The sequence below is a fragment of the Ovis canadensis genome, chromosome 22, assembly GCF_042477335.2.
Source record: "Ovis canadensis isolate MfBH-ARS-UI-01 breed Bighorn chromosome 22, ARS-UI_OviCan_v2, whole genome shotgun sequence".
Classification (NCBI taxonomy): domain Eukaryota; kingdom Metazoa; phylum Chordata; class Mammalia; order Artiodactyla; family Bovidae; genus Ovis; species Ovis canadensis.
In genome coordinates, this window is record NC_091266.1 from 40,149,955 (window position 1) to 40,166,685 (window position 16,731).

The window sequence follows — 16,731 nt, forward strand, 5'->3', positions numbered from 1 at the left end:
CCATATTTTCTGACCTCATGGCCTTTGTGCATGTCTTTTCTCTGCTTAGAATCTTCTTCCTTCTCTTCTTCACAAATCTCATTCCTACTCATCTTTTAAGCATTGTTATGGATGTATTTCTGTCTCCTACAATTGATAGGTTAAGGTCCTTACCCTCAGTATCTCAGAGTGTGACCTTATTTGGAAGGAGGGTCTTTCCTAAATGAAATGAAGTCATTTAGTGTGGCCCAACTCCAATATGATTAGTAACCTTATAAAAGGGGAAATTAAGAAGCAGACATACAAACAAGGAGAATACCATGTGAACACGAGGACAGTTATTCACAGTCAGGAACAGATTCTCCATCATAGCTCAGCAGGAATCAATCCTGCTGACACCTTGATCTCAGATTTCTGCCCTCCAGAACTGAGACAATAAATTTCTGTGGTTAAACCACTCAGTTTGTGGTACTTTGTTAATGGCAGCCCTAGCAAATTAAAACAATCATTAACAGGTGAGTGAGTAAACAGATTGTGCTATATACCATGGAATACAAAGGAATGAGCTATTGAAACACACAGCAGTGTGGGAGAATTTAAAAATAACTGTGCAGCATGGAAGAAGTCAGATTAAAAAAATAGTATATAATGTATATGCAATTCTATAAAATGCAAACTAACTCAGAGTGAGAGAAAATACACCACTGGTTCCCCAGGGGTGAAGGCAGGGAAGCAATGGTGTACAGGTATGTGTGCCCAGTCACTCAGTCATGGCAGACTCTATGAGGCCCCATGGACTGTACCAGGCTTCTCTGTCCACGGGATTTCCCAGGCAATAATATTGGAGTGGGTTGCTGTTTCCTTCTCCAGGGGATCTCCCCAACACAGGAATCAACCCTGAGTCTCCTGAGTCCCCTGCATTGCCAGGTGGATGCTTTACCCTGGGAAGCCACATTTATGTGTGGCACACCTGGATCCGAAGGAGCACAGGAAAACTTTTGGAGATTATGGATATATTCATCATCCTGATCATGAATATGGATATATTCATCATCCTGGTTTCATGAATAAGTCAGAAGTCATCAAGTTGTATATATATAGTTTATTATACATCAATTATATCTCAGTAAAGTTTTATTTTTTTTTAAAGTAACTCTACATAAACTAAATGTTGTTCTCTGAATCTAGATTATTACATTCTTCCATGAGAAATGCTGGTGTGTGTGTGTGTGTGTGTGTGTGTGTGTGTGAGCACTCAGTGATGTCTAACTCTGCAACCCTATGGACCAACACCCACCAGGCTCCTCGGTCCATGAAACTTTCCAGGCAAGAATACTGGAGTGGGTTGCCATTTACTTCTCCAGGGGATCTTCCCTACCCAGAGACTGAATCCAAGCTTCTTGCATCTCCTGCATTGGCAGGTGGCTTCTTTAACAGTTGAGTCACCACAGAAGCCCCGAGAAAGCTGGTATATAAGGGGTATTCGCAATCATCTTTGGAACATTCCATATGTCACCTTAATAAGACAGATTTACCCCAGAAGGAGTCTATATTATGGATAGAACAGTGAGTGCATCTTGAAGGTGGTCCAGCAAAGACCAGACATGTATCTTATTAACAAGTATTTTCTTTACAGCTGGAAAATGGGGTATGATGTTCTACTCTCTGAACATATAATTGTTCTAATGTCCCTAAAAATAACTACTTCAAACTGAGCTCTAATATAGAGACATCTTAATTTCAACATTATTGGAAAGTATAAAATAATTCAAAGGTATCATATGATTTAAGAAAGGATAAAACTTTATGTAATTATCCATGAATTCTTTCCCTGGCAAAGGAATATTATAACACATTAATAAGAAGAGAAAGACAATAATTAATCTGTTAGCTTTTGTCCTGCCAATTTGCTGCCTGAAAGTGGTGACTATATTAAGCCAATGCTTAGGACTGTTATTTGTTCCACTTTTCCTTGTTCCAGATTTTTCATGTAGATGTCCTTTGATAATCTAGAAGGACAAGATTAAAATGTGACCCAAAGAAAAGAATTTTGCAGGAGGCTGCAACTTACCAGACGGCCAGTTCAAATTCTGGAAGGGAGGAGTAACTAGCCAGGTAGGTGCCACAGTAACTGAAGGAAAGTAAAGTGTAGTCTAGGAGAACGTTGCCTGTAATATAAAAACCCATTATAAGGATTTAATCATGTTCAGATTAACCATAGTCTTATCGTTTAATTTCCCTTATTTAATAATTTTTACATAATTCAAAAGCTTTGGCCCCTAGAATACGAGATGTCTTGACTGACATCTAACACTATTAATAGAAAGTTATGAGCAAAGTTAAGATCCATTTCAAAAAGATTTTAGAGTGAATTAAGCCATGAGGTCTCTGTCTCGTGACTCCAGTGCAAAATTGGGTACACTATACTGTGTACGTCCCCATGTGACTTGAAATGGCCCAAGAATAAATACACAAAACATGGTAATTAGAAAAGTTATTCATTCAAACAACTTGAAAAACCTTGAAGAGCTGCCATAATTCTAGCTTGCTTCCATATCTCTGCCCCGTAGGTCATATCTGGCCCTTAGCTTAATATCTTTCGGTCTTTAGAACAGCTAAAAAAGTTCTTTTCTCATTTGTACCTGCAGCTGAAGAAATGAAACATGACTTTAAAAGTCTTAGCAACATGTTTAAAATGTGCATAGTGAGGATGCTAATACAGGGAAGTATCTGCTTCTGCCTTCCTTATATGTGAGGCTCTGGTTTCCCCTCCTTTAGCTGCTGCTCCTCAGTGTGGTTCCATAGATGCAAGCTTTGCCTTCTATGTTTGTCTTCTTTACATTCATGTCTTTGTATCACTTTTTACCTCTACCTTCAACAACAATAACAAAAATGTTATCAATTTAACACTCTGCCTAGCAAGTATAAGCTTTTAAATAATTGTGACCTTGATAAGCAGAAAAACTTCATCTCAGTTTAAGAAACTGTTATAAATGAATGTTGAAAAATAAATAAAATGAATATTGAGATGGAAGACTTTATGCTTTTGGACATTGCTAGTCTTGTGGTTTGGACAAGTTCTTTCTCCACTGCTCTATCAGAATATCTGTCTTTTTTCCCTATCAGTTCATAAATGGTCTGAAAATACTTGGTCATATTTGTTCAAATATTTTCCTCACTTTGTTGTTTGCTTTTTAATTTTTATGGTATTTTAGATGTTCACAAGCTTTAAATTTGTATGTAATCAAAAATATGTCTATTCTAAGTTGCACCCTTTATGTGAAAAGTTCTCTTCCGTCCTCAAATTATTTCAATTTTCCACCACATATTTTCTACTTTTGACGGGTTTGTTGTTTATAATGAGCTCTTATTTTTGTTTGATATAAGTTTTGGTGTACAGTATAACAATGAGTACATAACTTGCTACTTTCGTTCTAATTAGTTTTCTTAACACCATCATTGAATAATCCAGATCATCTATTGTGTGTGTGTGTGTGTGTGTGTGTACATGTCTGGAAGCATCTTCATCATATACTTAGCTTTATAGATCCTAGACCCTGTCCCCAGCCTTCAACTCTTCCACTGATGGAGTGATCCCTATACCAATACCACAATCTACCTGTCTACAGCACCATTATGCTAAGAGGGCCCTTGGCCTTGGCATCAACTTCTTTCAAATTATTCTCATTCTCTACTTTTTGTTCTGGAAGCACATTTATTTAAGTACTCCTGGCTCTTTAAAACATGATAAACCTATGATTTACATTCTGTGAAGAATATGAGAAATATAGTTATAATAACTATAATTTTCATGCAGAAATATGCTTCTTTATGTTTAAATATTTTATATCGGTGACTTTTATGTTTTTCTTCATGAGGTCAGTCATATTTCTTCCTTGAAGCATTCCTAAGCATTTAAATCTTCCAATTGCATGGATATTTATTTTGAAATCAGCATCTTACTGGCATTATTTTATTAGTCTTAGCACACTATTATCTATTAACTCCTTTTCCATAGGTGTAATTTTTCTGTTTCATATTATGTTGCATTGGCTGGAAACTCCAAGCTGGTTTTAATATTAGTGGTAACAACAGGTATCCTCAGTGACTTAGTCCTAACTTAATTGTAAATGCTTTTAGAGTTTCATTATTTAACATGAATGCTGGCTATTGGTTTGAATTAACTTTCATTGCTTGAACAGGGCAACAGCCAAATAATAAAGCTTGGGGAAATTTTAAGGAAGAAGGGTAGTTACATTCATGTACTGCCATACTTTGGAGATTATGGGTTTGGCTTCAGACCAGTGCAATAAAGCACATATTGCATAAAGAATGTCACAAGATATTTTTGGTTTCCCAGTACATATAAAAGTTATATTTAAACTATACTGTAGTCTAGTAAGTGTGCAATAGAATTATGTTTTTAAAATGTACCTTTCTTAATTTTAAAATAGTTTATTACCAAAAGATGGGGCTTCCTTGATAGCTCAGCTGGTAAAGAATCTACCTGTAATTCAGGACACTCTGGTTCAATTCCTGGGTTGGGAAGATCTGCTGGAGAAGGTATAGGTTACCCACTCCAGTATTCTTGGACTTCCCTGGTGACTCAGACTGTAAAGAATCTGCCTGCAATGTGGGAGACCTGGGTTCAATCCCTGGGTTGGGACGATCCCCTGGAGAAGAGATTACCAAAAGATGCTAAGCATCATTTGAGCCTTTAGTAAATAACAATCTTTTTGCTGGTGGAGGGACTTGCCTAGATGTTAATGGCTGCTGACTGATTGGGGAAATGATTGCTGAAGGCTGGGTGGCTGTGGCAATTATAATAAGACAACAATGAAGTTTGCCACGTCAAAGTCTCTTCCTTTCACTAATGATATCTCTGTAGCAGGCAGTGCTGTTTGATAGCATTTTACCCAGTGTAGAACTCCTTTCAAAACTGAAGTCAGTCTGCTCAAACTCTACCATCACTTTATCAACCAAGTTTAGGTAACATTCTAAGCCCTTTCTTGTCATTTCAACAACCTCATAGCATTGTCACCAGAAATAGATTCCAACTCAATAAACCACTTTCTTAGCTCATCCGTGAAAAGAAATGCCTCCTCTGTTTAAGTTTTACAATGAGAGTGCAGCAATTCAGTCACATCTTCAGGCTCCACTTCTCATTCTAGTTCTCTCGTTATTTCCACCACATCTGCAATGACTTCCTCCACTGAAGTCTTTTTTTTTTTTTTTTTTTTTTTTTGAGTCTTGAACTGCTCAGTCACCCATCAGGGTTGGAATCCACTCCTTTCAAACTCCTATTAGTATTGATATTTTGACCTCTTTCAATGAATTACAAATGTTCTTAATTGCATCTAGAATGGTGAATATTTTTTAGAGGTTTTCAATCCATTAATACTTTGCCCAGACCTACTAAAGGAGTCACTCCCTACGGCACCTACAGTCTTACAAAATATATTTCTTAAACAATAGGACTTGACTGGAGAAGTTACTCCTTGATCCACAGGCTGCAGAAGGGATGTTGTGTTATCAGGCATGAAAACAACATTAATCTCTTTGTATGTCTCTATCAGAACTCCTGGGTGACCAGCTGCACTGTCAATGAGCACTAATATTTTGAAAGGAATTTCTTTTCCGAGCAGTAGTCTCAATAGTGAAATATTAAATTATTAAACATTAAATATTTTACTGAATATTAAAATATTTAGTAAAACATGCTGTAAATAGATATGCTCTCATCCAGGATGTGTAGAGTAGAGACAACAGGATTTGTAGAGTACACACAGAGTAGATTTACCATAACTTTTAAGAGCTCTAGATTTTCAAAATGATAAATGAGCATTGGCGTCAATGTCAAGTCACAAGCTGCATTTATCTCTAACAAGAGTCAGCCTGCCTTTGAAGCTTTGAAACCAGGTACTGATATCTTCCTCTATTTCTTTGCATTGATCACTGAGGAAGGCTTTCTTATCTCTCCTTGCTATTCTTTGGAACTCTGCATTCAAATGGGTATATCTTTCCTTTTCTCCTTTGCTTTTCGCTTCCCTTCTCTTCACAGCTATTTGTAAGGCCTCCTCAAACAGCCATTTTGCTTTTTTGCATTTCTTTTTCCTGGGGATGGTCTTGATTCCTGTCTCCTGTACAATGTCATGAACCTCCATCCATAGTTCATCAGGCACTGTGTCTATCAGATCTAGTCCCTTAAATCTATTTCTCACTTCCACTGTATAGTCATAAGGGATTTTATTTAGGTCATACCTAAATGGTCCAATGGTTTTCTCCACTTTCTTCAATTTCAGTCTGAATTTGGCAATAAGGAGTTCATTATCTGAGCCACAGTCAGCTCCTGGTCTTGTTTTTGTTGACTGTATAGAGCTTCTCCATCTTTGGCTGCACAGAATACAATCAGTCTGATTTCGGTGTTGACCATCAGGTGATGTCCATGTGTAGAGTCTTCCCTTGTGTTGATGGAAGAGGGTGTTTGTTATGACCAGTGCGTTCTCTTGGCAGAACTCTATTAGCCTTTGTCCTGCTTCATTCTGTATTCCAAGGCCAAATTTGCCTATTACGCCAGGTGTTTCTTGACTTCCTACTTTTGCATTCCAGTCCCCTATAATGAAAAGGACATCTTTTGTGGGTGTTAGTTCTACAAGGTCTTGTAGGTCTTCATAGAATTGTTCAACTTTAGCTTCTTCAGCATTACTAGTAGGGGCATAGACTTGGATTACCATGATATTGAATGGTTTGCCTTGGAAACGAACAGAGATCATTCTGTCATTTTTGAGATTGCATCCAAGTACTGCATTTTGGACTGTTTTGTTGGCTATGATGACTACTCCATTTCTTCTAAGGGACTCCTAACCACAATAGTAGATTTAATGGTCATCTGAGTTAAATTCACCCATTCCAGTCCATCTTAGTTCACTGATTCCTAGAATGTCAATGTTCACTCTTGCCATCTCTTGTTTGACCACATCCAATTTGCCTTGATTCATGGACCTAACATTCCAAGTTCCTATGCAACATTGCTCTTTACAGCATTGAACCTTGCTTCTATCACCAGTCCCATCCACAACTGGGTATTGTTTTTGCTTTGGCTCCATCTCTTCATTCTTTCTGGAGTTATTTCTCCACTGATCTCCAATAGCATGTTGGGCACCTACCAACCTGGGGAATTCATCTTTCAGTGTCCTATCGTTTTTCCTTTTCATACTGTTCATGGGATCCTTAAGGCAAGAATACTGAAGTGGTTTGCCATTCCCTTCTCCAGTGGACCACATTCTGTCAGGTCAGAAATGGTAGGGATCTAACAGAAGCAGAAGATATTAAGAAGAGGTGGCAAGGATACACAGAAGAACTGTACAAAAAAGTTCTTCACGACCCAGATAATCACGATGGTGTGATCACTCACCTAGAGCCAGACATCCTGGAATGTGAAGTCAAGTGGACCTTAGGGAGCATCACTACAAACAAAGCTAGTGGAGGTGATGGAATTCCAGTTGAGCTATTTCAAATCCTGAAAGATGATACTGTGAAAGTGCTGCACTCAATATGCCAGCAAATTTGGAAAACTCAGCAGTGGCCACAGGACTGGAAAAGGTCAGTTTTCATTCCAATCTCAAAGAAAGCCAATGCCAAAAAATGCTCAAACTACCACACAATTGCACTCATCGCCTGGTGGGCTACCACCTATGGGGTCGCACAGAGTCAGACATGACTGAAGCAACTTAGAAGCAGCAGCAGCACAGTAAAGTAATGCTTAAAATTCTCCAAGCCAGGCTTCAGCAATAAGTGAACCGTGAACTTTCAGATGTTCAAGCTGGTTTTAGAAAAGGCAGAGGAACCAGAGATCAAATTGCCAACATCTGCTGGATCATGGAAAAAGCAAGAGAGTTCCAGAAAAATATCTATTTTTCCTTTATTGACTAGGCCAAAGCCTTTGACTGTGTGGACCACAATAAACTGTGGAAAATTCTGAAGGAGATGGGAATACCAGACCACCTGACCTGCCCCTTGAGAAACCTGTATGCAGGCCAGGAAGCAACAGTTAGAACTGGACATGGAACAGACTGGTTCCAAATAGAAAAAGGAATACGTCAACACTGTATATTGTCACCCTGCTTATTTAACTTCTATGCAGGGTACATCATGAGAAACGCTGGACTGGAGGAAGCACAAGCTGGAATCAAGATTGCCAGGAGAAATATCAATAACCTCAGATATGCAGATGACACCACGCTTATGGCAGAAAGTGAAGAACTAAAGAGCCTCTTGATGAAAGTGAAAGAGGAGAGTAAAAAAGTTGGCTTAAAGCTCAACATTCAGAAAACGAAGATCATGGCATCCGGTCCCTTCACTTCATGGCAAATAGATGGGAAACAGTGTCAGACTTTATTTTGGGGGGCTCCAAAATCATTTCAGATGGTGATTGCAGCCATGAAATTAAAAGGCGCTTACTCCTTGGAAGGAAAGTTATGACCAACCTAGATAGCATATTCAAAAGCAGACATTACTTTGTCAACAAAGGTCCATCTAGTCAAGGCTATAGTTTTTACAGCAGTCATGTATGGATGTGAGAGTTGGACTATAAAGAAAGCGAAGTGCCGAAGGATTGATGCTTTTGAACCGTGGTGTTGGAGAAGACTCTTGAGAGCCCCTTGGACTGCAAGGAGATCCAACCAGTCCATCCTAAAGGAGATCATTTGATGTTCACTGGTGTTCATTAGTAGGACTGATGTTGAAGCTGAAACTCCAATACTTTGGACACATGCTGCGAAGAGCTGACTCATTTGAAAAGATCCTGAGAAAGATTGAGGGCAGGAGGAGAAGGGGATGACAGAGGACGAGATGGTTGGATGGCATCACTGACTCGATGGACGTGAGTCTGAGTGAACTCTGGGAGTTGGTGATGGACAGGGAGGCCTGATGTGCTGCGGTTCATGGGGTCGCAAAGAGTCAGATACGACTGAGCGACTGAACTGAACTGACCTCTTCTCTCTATTAAAGTCATAGAAGACATCTTCTTCCAGTACAAAGCTGATTTATCTAAATACAGTGAAAATCTGTTCCATAGTCTAGCTACCTTTATTAATTATCTTAGCAAGATCTTTTGAATGACTTCCTACAGCTTCTACAGCAGCACTTGTTGCTTCACCTTACACTTTTATATTATGGAGATGACTTCTTTCTTTAAACCTCATGAACTGATAGCTTTGAATTTTTCTTCTGCAGCTTCCTCGGCTCTCTCAGTCTTCATAGAACTGAAGAGTTAGGACTTGGCTTTTGAATAGGTTTTGGCTTAAGGGAATTCAAGGCTATTTGCTCATCAGTTCAGTTCAGTTCAGTTCAGTCGCTCAGTTGTGTCCAACTCTTTGCGATCCCATGAATCGCAGCATGCCAGGCCTCCCTGTCCATCACCATCTCCCGGAGTTCACTCAGACTCACGTCCATCGAGTCCGTGATGCCATCCAGCCATCTCATACAGATCATTAAAACTTTCTCCATATCATCAATGATGCTATTTTGCTTTCTTATATCTGTGTTCACTTTGAATTTCCTTTAAGAACTTTTCCTTTGCATTCACAACTTAGTTTACTATTTGGTGCAAGAGGCCTCGCTTTTGACTGCTCTTGGCTTTTGACATGTCTTCTTCACTGAGGTTAATTATTTCTAGCTTTTGATTTAAAGGGAGAGGTGTGTGACTCCTCCTCTCATCTGAACACTCAGAGGCCATTGTAGGGTTATTGTGCTGTATGCTCAGTTATTTCAGTTGTGTTCGACTCTTTGAGAGACAATGGACTGTAGCCTGCCAGACTCCTGTCCATGGGATTCTCCAGGCAAGAAAACTGGAGTGGGTTGCCGTTTCCTCCTCCAGGGGATCTTCCCTACCCAGGGATCGACCCACATCTCCAGTACCTCCTGCACTGCAAACAGATTCTTTTTTTTTTTTTTTTTTGCAAACAGATTCTTTACCACTGAGCTACCAGAGAAGTTATTAATGGCTTAATTTCAATATTGTAGGGTTATTAATGGGCTTAATTTCAATATTGCTGTCTCAAGAAATAGAGAGGCCTGAGGAGGGAGAGAGAGAGACAGGGGAATGGTTCCTAGTGGAACAGTCAGCACAATAAAGCGAAGCATAATAGAACAAGATATGCCTGTAGATAGTTCCCAATGTGCAGTAGGCCAGTCTGCGACAGTTGTGTCTATGAATGAGTTAATAATAACTCAAATGGTAGGAAACATTGATCGACATTGTATATATGACATATGGAGAAGGAAGCGGCAACCCACTCCACTATTCTTGCCTGGGAAATTCCATGGACAGAGGAGCCTAGTGTACTGTCCATGGGGTTGCAAGAGTCAGACATGACTAAAAAACGTGTGAGATATATATATATATATACACACACATATATTTTCACAGACATTATATATTATGCAATTATGTTATATATAATTTCATTTGTTAACAGAAGATACCATTATCTTCATTTCATGCATAAGGAAATTGAGGCTCAGAGACTTATCCTTTAGAAGTTATATGATATCCATTCAGTTAGATTTTCAATAAATCATAAGGAAAGAAAATATTGTTCTGAAAAAGCTTTACAAACAGCATTTACTGCTATAATAGAGTATTCTAATCCAGCACCTTTCAAGTTTAATGTACATATGAATCACCTAGGGAATCTGGTTAAAGTGTAGATTACAGTTCAGTAGGTATTGGATGAGAGCAGAGTTTCTGCATTTACAAGCATCCTAGGTGGTGCAATGTTGATGGTAAGGAGAACACATATTGAGTAGCAAGGCTCTATCCTACTTAATTAAATTCTCAGTGATCCCCCTGTTTCCTTCCTTATAAATGTGTATTCCTAAAAAACAAAACGAAAACCACCAAAACTGAAAAAACAATCTTTCAAAAAAAAGGAAAGAAAGAAAGAAAACTTTCACATATAAGAGCTAGATCTGGTCACATCTTAAGACAAAATCTTTCAGTCATGTCAGAGGAAGCGTCTTGTAAGATACCTTTTAATTTGGTCCTTCTGGTTAATCCAGGAAAGTTGTATATGTATATGAGTGGTCTTAGCCGTCGATCAGAAAAAGCCACAACTTCATAAGGAATGTTAGTTGCCACGACGCCCACAATTCCATTCATACACTGGAGTACAGTTCTTTTCTTGGTTTCAATATTGATAAATATTACGAAATTCCCAGAAGGGTAGCAAATGGTGCTGTCGTTGACAAAATGAACATTCTGCTTGGGGAATCCTTGCACCCATCTTTGGGAAAAAATAGGTCACATCAATAGAATAGAATACATTTCAAATACTTTTTCTTTCTGTTTTAAACAAAGCAAACAATAGATCATGAACAGTTTTGAAACTCATCTATTCTCTTTTCACCCCCTTTCTGCCCCAAACCATCTCTCAGATGAAAGAACACACAAGGTTGCTGTGCGACCAGTTCCAGCTCAGGCACTAAAGAAACTTTAGTGTAGACCTAAAGTTTCACAGGTCTTGAGAATCTTCTTCAGAGAGTTTTCTAGTGAAGCACAACCTCTGTTCACACCTCAAAGAAAATCTTCCTTCTGAGAAAATCCCAGAAGGATTTCTGAGGTCTTGTATGCATGGAAAAGAAAAAGTTAAAACAAGAGAGAGCAAAAAGAGCTTGATCCTAATAGAAAACAAGTGCATCCTCGGCCTTACCTTTAAAACTAGTTTTGATTTAAAAAATAAATGTTTAAAAAAGCTTTAAATAGGATAGCCTGGATCCACCTGAAACTATCACAAGGTTGTTGATCAGCTATATTCCAATATAAAATGAAAAGTTAAAATAAAAAAAGAGAGAGAGCCTGCTTAGTGGTTCGGAGCCAAATAGAAAATTGCTTCTTTACTAAGATGGAGTGTGTGCAGCTATGTTTTAGATCTAAAACTAGAGATAAATGCACAAATTAAAAGAAGTAAGTAGACATTAATGAAAAGGTTAGAACACAAAAGTAATATATTTTTAAGTAAGGAGTGTGTGGTGAATGTTAAGCTAGAGGAAGAAGACAAAGACGAGAGTCTGAAATGAGGGGAGAGTCTACCTCTATTTAAATGTTAAAGATAGGCTTAAGGATGATGGAGAGGATCAGAGAAGGACACTGGTTCAGAGAGAAGCTTCAAGGGAATAGGGAGTACAGCCAGGACCGGTGAAGGATGCTGTGTGGAACACAGCGCAATTAACACTCCAGAATGTGGAAGAAAAGCAATGCCAACTTACACCTGCGCAGCGTTTTATGTTTTTCAAAGGCCACTATGGGTGCAAACAAATCCAGAGTCGGTGGATAGGAGAGAGAAGGAAGGGACTGATGGCCCTAAGAACGGAGAAAATCACCAAAGACCATTAGGATGGAAAGAGGACTGTCACTGGGATGGGTGTGGGCGGTGGGGAACATACATGAAAGGAAAAGGTTATTGAAGGTAATAGTCAGAAAGAGGAGGCAGAAATTAAGATTGTCGGAGAGAAGTACTGGGTAAGACAGCGGCGCGGTAGGGGGTGGGAGGTGAGTTGTGGGGGGGCAAGGAGGAGTAAAAAGAGATGGAACTGTTGTCATTGAGTAAGGAAATGAGGGGAGCGAAGTCACAGAGAAAGGAGGTCTGCAGGAAGGCGTTGGTGGCTGAAGAAGAGGTCGAATTTGTGGGACGGCAGGTCTACAGGACAAGAGGAAGCAAAGGGTAGGGAGAGGTTGTAGTTCTGAGGGAAGAATTTCCGCGAGAGGAGTCAGTCGCAGGGACGCCGCACCTCACTGACAGGGACGCGCCAAGGGCGACGTTGTGGACTTCATCTCGCTCCCGGCCTTGCGCCATGGCCCAGATATTTCTCAGCCGGCCGGGGGCAGCCAACACCTGACCCAGGCCAGGGTCTGCAACGGTTACCCTAAGGTCCCTGGCTGCTGGGCTGGCAGAGCCACCACTGTTTACACCGTATCCGGGATACGGTAACTCCTGCGCCCATTGGTTCTGCCCTTTCGGCTGCTCTCTCTTGAGCCAAGCGGATTGGTGGGAGTGCTGAGCTGTCTCAACCAATGGGAGACCGGAGGGCGAAACAAGGGGCTGGCCCCAGGGTGGGTGCTGGAGTGATCCAGCCTCGGACAAGTAATGACACAAATAATAAATAGCAATAACAAGCTTTAATATTGAGTGCTGACCGTGCCAGACGTTGTTCCAAGGGCGGTTCAGATTATTTCATTTAATATTCAAATCCTCTATCAGACTCATTTTGTAGAAAAGGAAAGCAGAGTAAGAGAAGTAATTGCCCAAGACTACAAAACTGAGAGGGACTTAAAAAGCCAGATCGAGTCTAAATCTAGAGCTTCAAACCTTTGATTACTCATTACATACTCTAACATACCCTCCACTATTCCAAGGAGGCATACAGCTTCTGGAAGTAACGGATCAAAAAAGATTCGCAGTTTGTCCTTGCTTCCTCCCTTCCCCTTCCCTCTCTTGCCCTCCCCCCCGCCCCACCTTTACTTCTCCACTCCTTCCCTCCCTTCTGGTCCTCTTTCTTCCCTTCTTTACGTCTCTCCTTCTCATCTTGCCACCTTCTCTCTTCATTTCATTCGAAAATGTTAATATTTACTGAGTATTACCGTGCATTGTGCTAGTCGCTTGGAACAAAATAGTGGGCAAACCAGATACAGTTCCTTTCTTTGTGGAACTTAGAAGAACTTCCTTCTTAGTGGGGCCCAACGAGTGAGGAATAGACATCCATTTCATTACATAAACGTAGTATGGTAGACTGAATTAAGAAGAAAAGAAAAAAGATATTATGAGGGCTTATGGTGTAATTCTCTCCTGGTTGCATGGGCAGTGTCAGAGCTGATTGCTGTGTTCATGTGCTGTTTTCACTGAGATTTAAAGGATAAAGAGTGATTGCTGAGGGGAGGGGATGGGGAAGGAATAGAGGACAGTTTTTTTTTAAAGTATCAAGGCAGGACAACAGATGGTAAGAACTGGGAAGAGCAGTGTTATTGAAATAGAGGAAGGTCAGTAGAAAACACTGAAGGCTGGAGAAGGAGCAAGGGCCAGGTAAAGGCCAAGTTGTGAATGCTGGTCTTTATCCTAAGAGCCAGGGAAAGACATTAAACAGTTTTAAATAGAGGAATGACAAGATAAGATTTATGTTTATAGAAGATCATTCTGCCTGCAGGATTATCATTTGGGTAGGAGAGTGGGGAGAATAGAAATAGGAAGATCTGTTAGGAATTGATTTCATGATTCTAACAAGGGAAGCAAAGCAGGGTTGTCAAGCTGAGCACTACTGGCATCTGGGACTGGATATGGGGGTAAGTCTCATTGCAGGATGTTTAGCAGCATCCCTGTTAATAGCACCTCCACTGTTGTGACAATCAAAAATGTCTAGGGACTTCCCTGGTGACTCAATGGTAAAGAATCCGCCTGCCAGTGCAAGAGAAATGGGTTTGATCCCTTATCAGGGAAGATCCCATATGCTTCAGAGCAACTAAGCCAGGGAGCAGCAACTACTGAGCCCATGTGTGGCAATTACTGAAGCCTCGGCACCTTGGAGTATGAGCTCTGCAACAGAAGCCACCGCAACGAGAAGCATGCGTACTGAAACCAGAGAGCAGCCCCGACTTGTTGCAACTAGAGAAAAGCCTGCGCAGCAACAAAGATCCAGCACAGCCAAGAATAAGTAAGTAAGATAATTTTTTAAAATGTCTGTGGATATTGTCAAATGTTCCGTTGTGGGGTGGGGGCAAAATAACCCCCAAGTTGAAACCATTGATGAGGTAATGCGTTAAAAATATTTGAAAGGTAAAAACCTATATCAGGACTTTCCTGGTGGTCCAGTGAAGAAGACTTTGTTCCTAGTGCAGGGGGCCTGGGTTTGATCCCTAGTCAGGGAACTAAACCCCACATGCCGCATTTAAGAGCTTGTAAGCCACAACTAAAGATCCCGCATGCCACAGTGAAGATCAAAGAGCCCGCATGTTGCAACTGAGACTTAGAACAGCCAAATAAATAAATAAATATTAACAACAACAACAACTATGGGCTTTGGTGATGGATTGATAAAGAAGGGTAAGAGAGAAGGAAGAATCCAGGATGCTCCTGGGAGTCTGATTATCACAATCAGAGATGGTGATGGACTTTGCTGACATGGGGTGAGGAAGAAGTGGAGCTATGTGTTTCTGCCCTGAAGAATTTCTTTGCTGAAATGTGAGTGCCAAACACAGGTGGTGCTTGGTGTTAAGGGTCTGCACTGATTGGCTGACAGAATCCCACATTGCTGAGTCACAGAGTGAAGTGGCTTGGACAAGAGTCAAACTTTCTTCTCAAGTATTGCTTAAGCTCTGGATAGTTTCTGGTGCCACTCCCTCACTAGTTGACTTATTTGTGTTCCATCAAGCCCTCCCTGCACCCCCACCCCACCCCCAGAAAACACAATATTCCTTTAACTACAACTTGAGTATTTTAAAGCCATCACTAGAAAATAAGGTGAGGAGGCAAATCTTGCTACTGCTCCCAGAGTAAATGCCAGGTAGATGACAGAAGGTGGGAGAGAAGTGTGAACTCTAGGAAAGAGATACTGATCTGGGCTGGAATCAGCCATGACCTGAGATGCTGAACCTGCCCTGTGCTAGAGCAAAGGAGAAACTGAATAAAATCAAATTGAAAAAGCAGTGGAAAAGCATTTCTCTCTGCAATCTGGGTTTTAGATGAAAATGGAGGTCTCTAACTGGGTTTCTGGGGAATATCTCTGGCTGGTATTCAGGTGGAGATGCCGTGACCTCTGCACCGTGCAGATCACAGGAAGCAGAGTGCTCTTTCTTTCTTAGTCTGGAAGGTGAAAGACAGACTATCCCAGAAAGGGACTTGGAGGGACAATTGAGGAAAATGGGTGAGTTCTCACTTTGAATGATTTTTGATATTAGAAATAAAATCTAAGACCCATACATTTAAAAAATCTAATCAGTGATGCAAGGAGCAGCCCCGAGCTTCCAAAGATGATAAGCAGTGTGTTTCACCTTTTTAGGAAGCGCGCAATCCTCCTAAACCCACTTTACCTCTCTCAACTTTCTTTCCTTGCAAATATCCATCCCAGCATCACTAGACCAGTCCTGGACAGATTAAGCCTAATCCGCAACTTGAAGTTTTATCCCTTTGTAGATCTCAGCTTGTCTTAAAGGCCAAAAGAGCAGTGGTCTATTTGAGTTTATTGAGCTCTAAAACCCAAAATCTGTCCAGAACCATCCACAGGAAAACAAAACAACAACAAAGGACATTTATTTTCCACGAAGAATTCATCTCACTCCCAGCTTCTCAGCTTTTCTTGGGTGTAGCCAAGCTCTGTGATATCTGAAAGATGATTTTTCTCATCTCACTAAAATGTTCACCCATAAAAAATAAAATAAAATGTTCACCTATGAAGCAGGTTTTCTAGGATCTTTAAACATGGAAAAAGATTATACAGCACATTGGAAATTACTCCATTTATTAAGTAAATGTATCAATGACCTTCTGTGTATTAGACAAGTATTTACTTTTTGTGAAAGGCAATGTGTACAAGAAAATTGAGAAAGCAACATGTGAGCGTCATTTCTCTGGATAGAAAGATGTAAATAATAAAAGTTTTTACAGTAAAGGTAAGCAGTTGCAACAGAGAGTATATACTTATTTTCCTGTAATTGATCCGTTTTATAGTAGTCATAATAAACCTCAATTTATTGAGCTCCTACTA

General features: G+C 40.2%; 1 protein-coding gene across 6 annotated transcripts in view; it reads right to left on the minus strand.

Annotated features, from left to right (window-relative positions):
- Positions 1 to 12,950, minus strand: part of CFAP43 (cilia and flagella associated protein 43) — a 99,182-nt gene extending 86,232 nt beyond the window's left edge. For all 6 annotated transcript variants that reach the window (XR_011252044.1, XM_069567042.1, XM_069567044.1 and 3 more), the window contains exons 1-3: positions 12,769 to 12,950; positions 11,011 to 11,264; positions 2,051 to 2,147 (exon numbers count right to left, since the gene is read on the minus strand). Coding sequence is in view for 5 of the 6 variants with exons in the window: in XM_069567042.1 (XP_069423143.1) it covers positions 2,051 to 2,147; positions 11,011 to 11,264; positions 12,769 to 12,833 (416 nt within the window). In the remaining variant the exon portion in view is untranslated. The remainder of the gene's footprint in view (positions 1 to 2,050; positions 2,148 to 11,010; positions 11,265 to 12,768) is intronic.
- Positions 12,951 to 16,731: the final 3,781 nt, after the last annotated feature.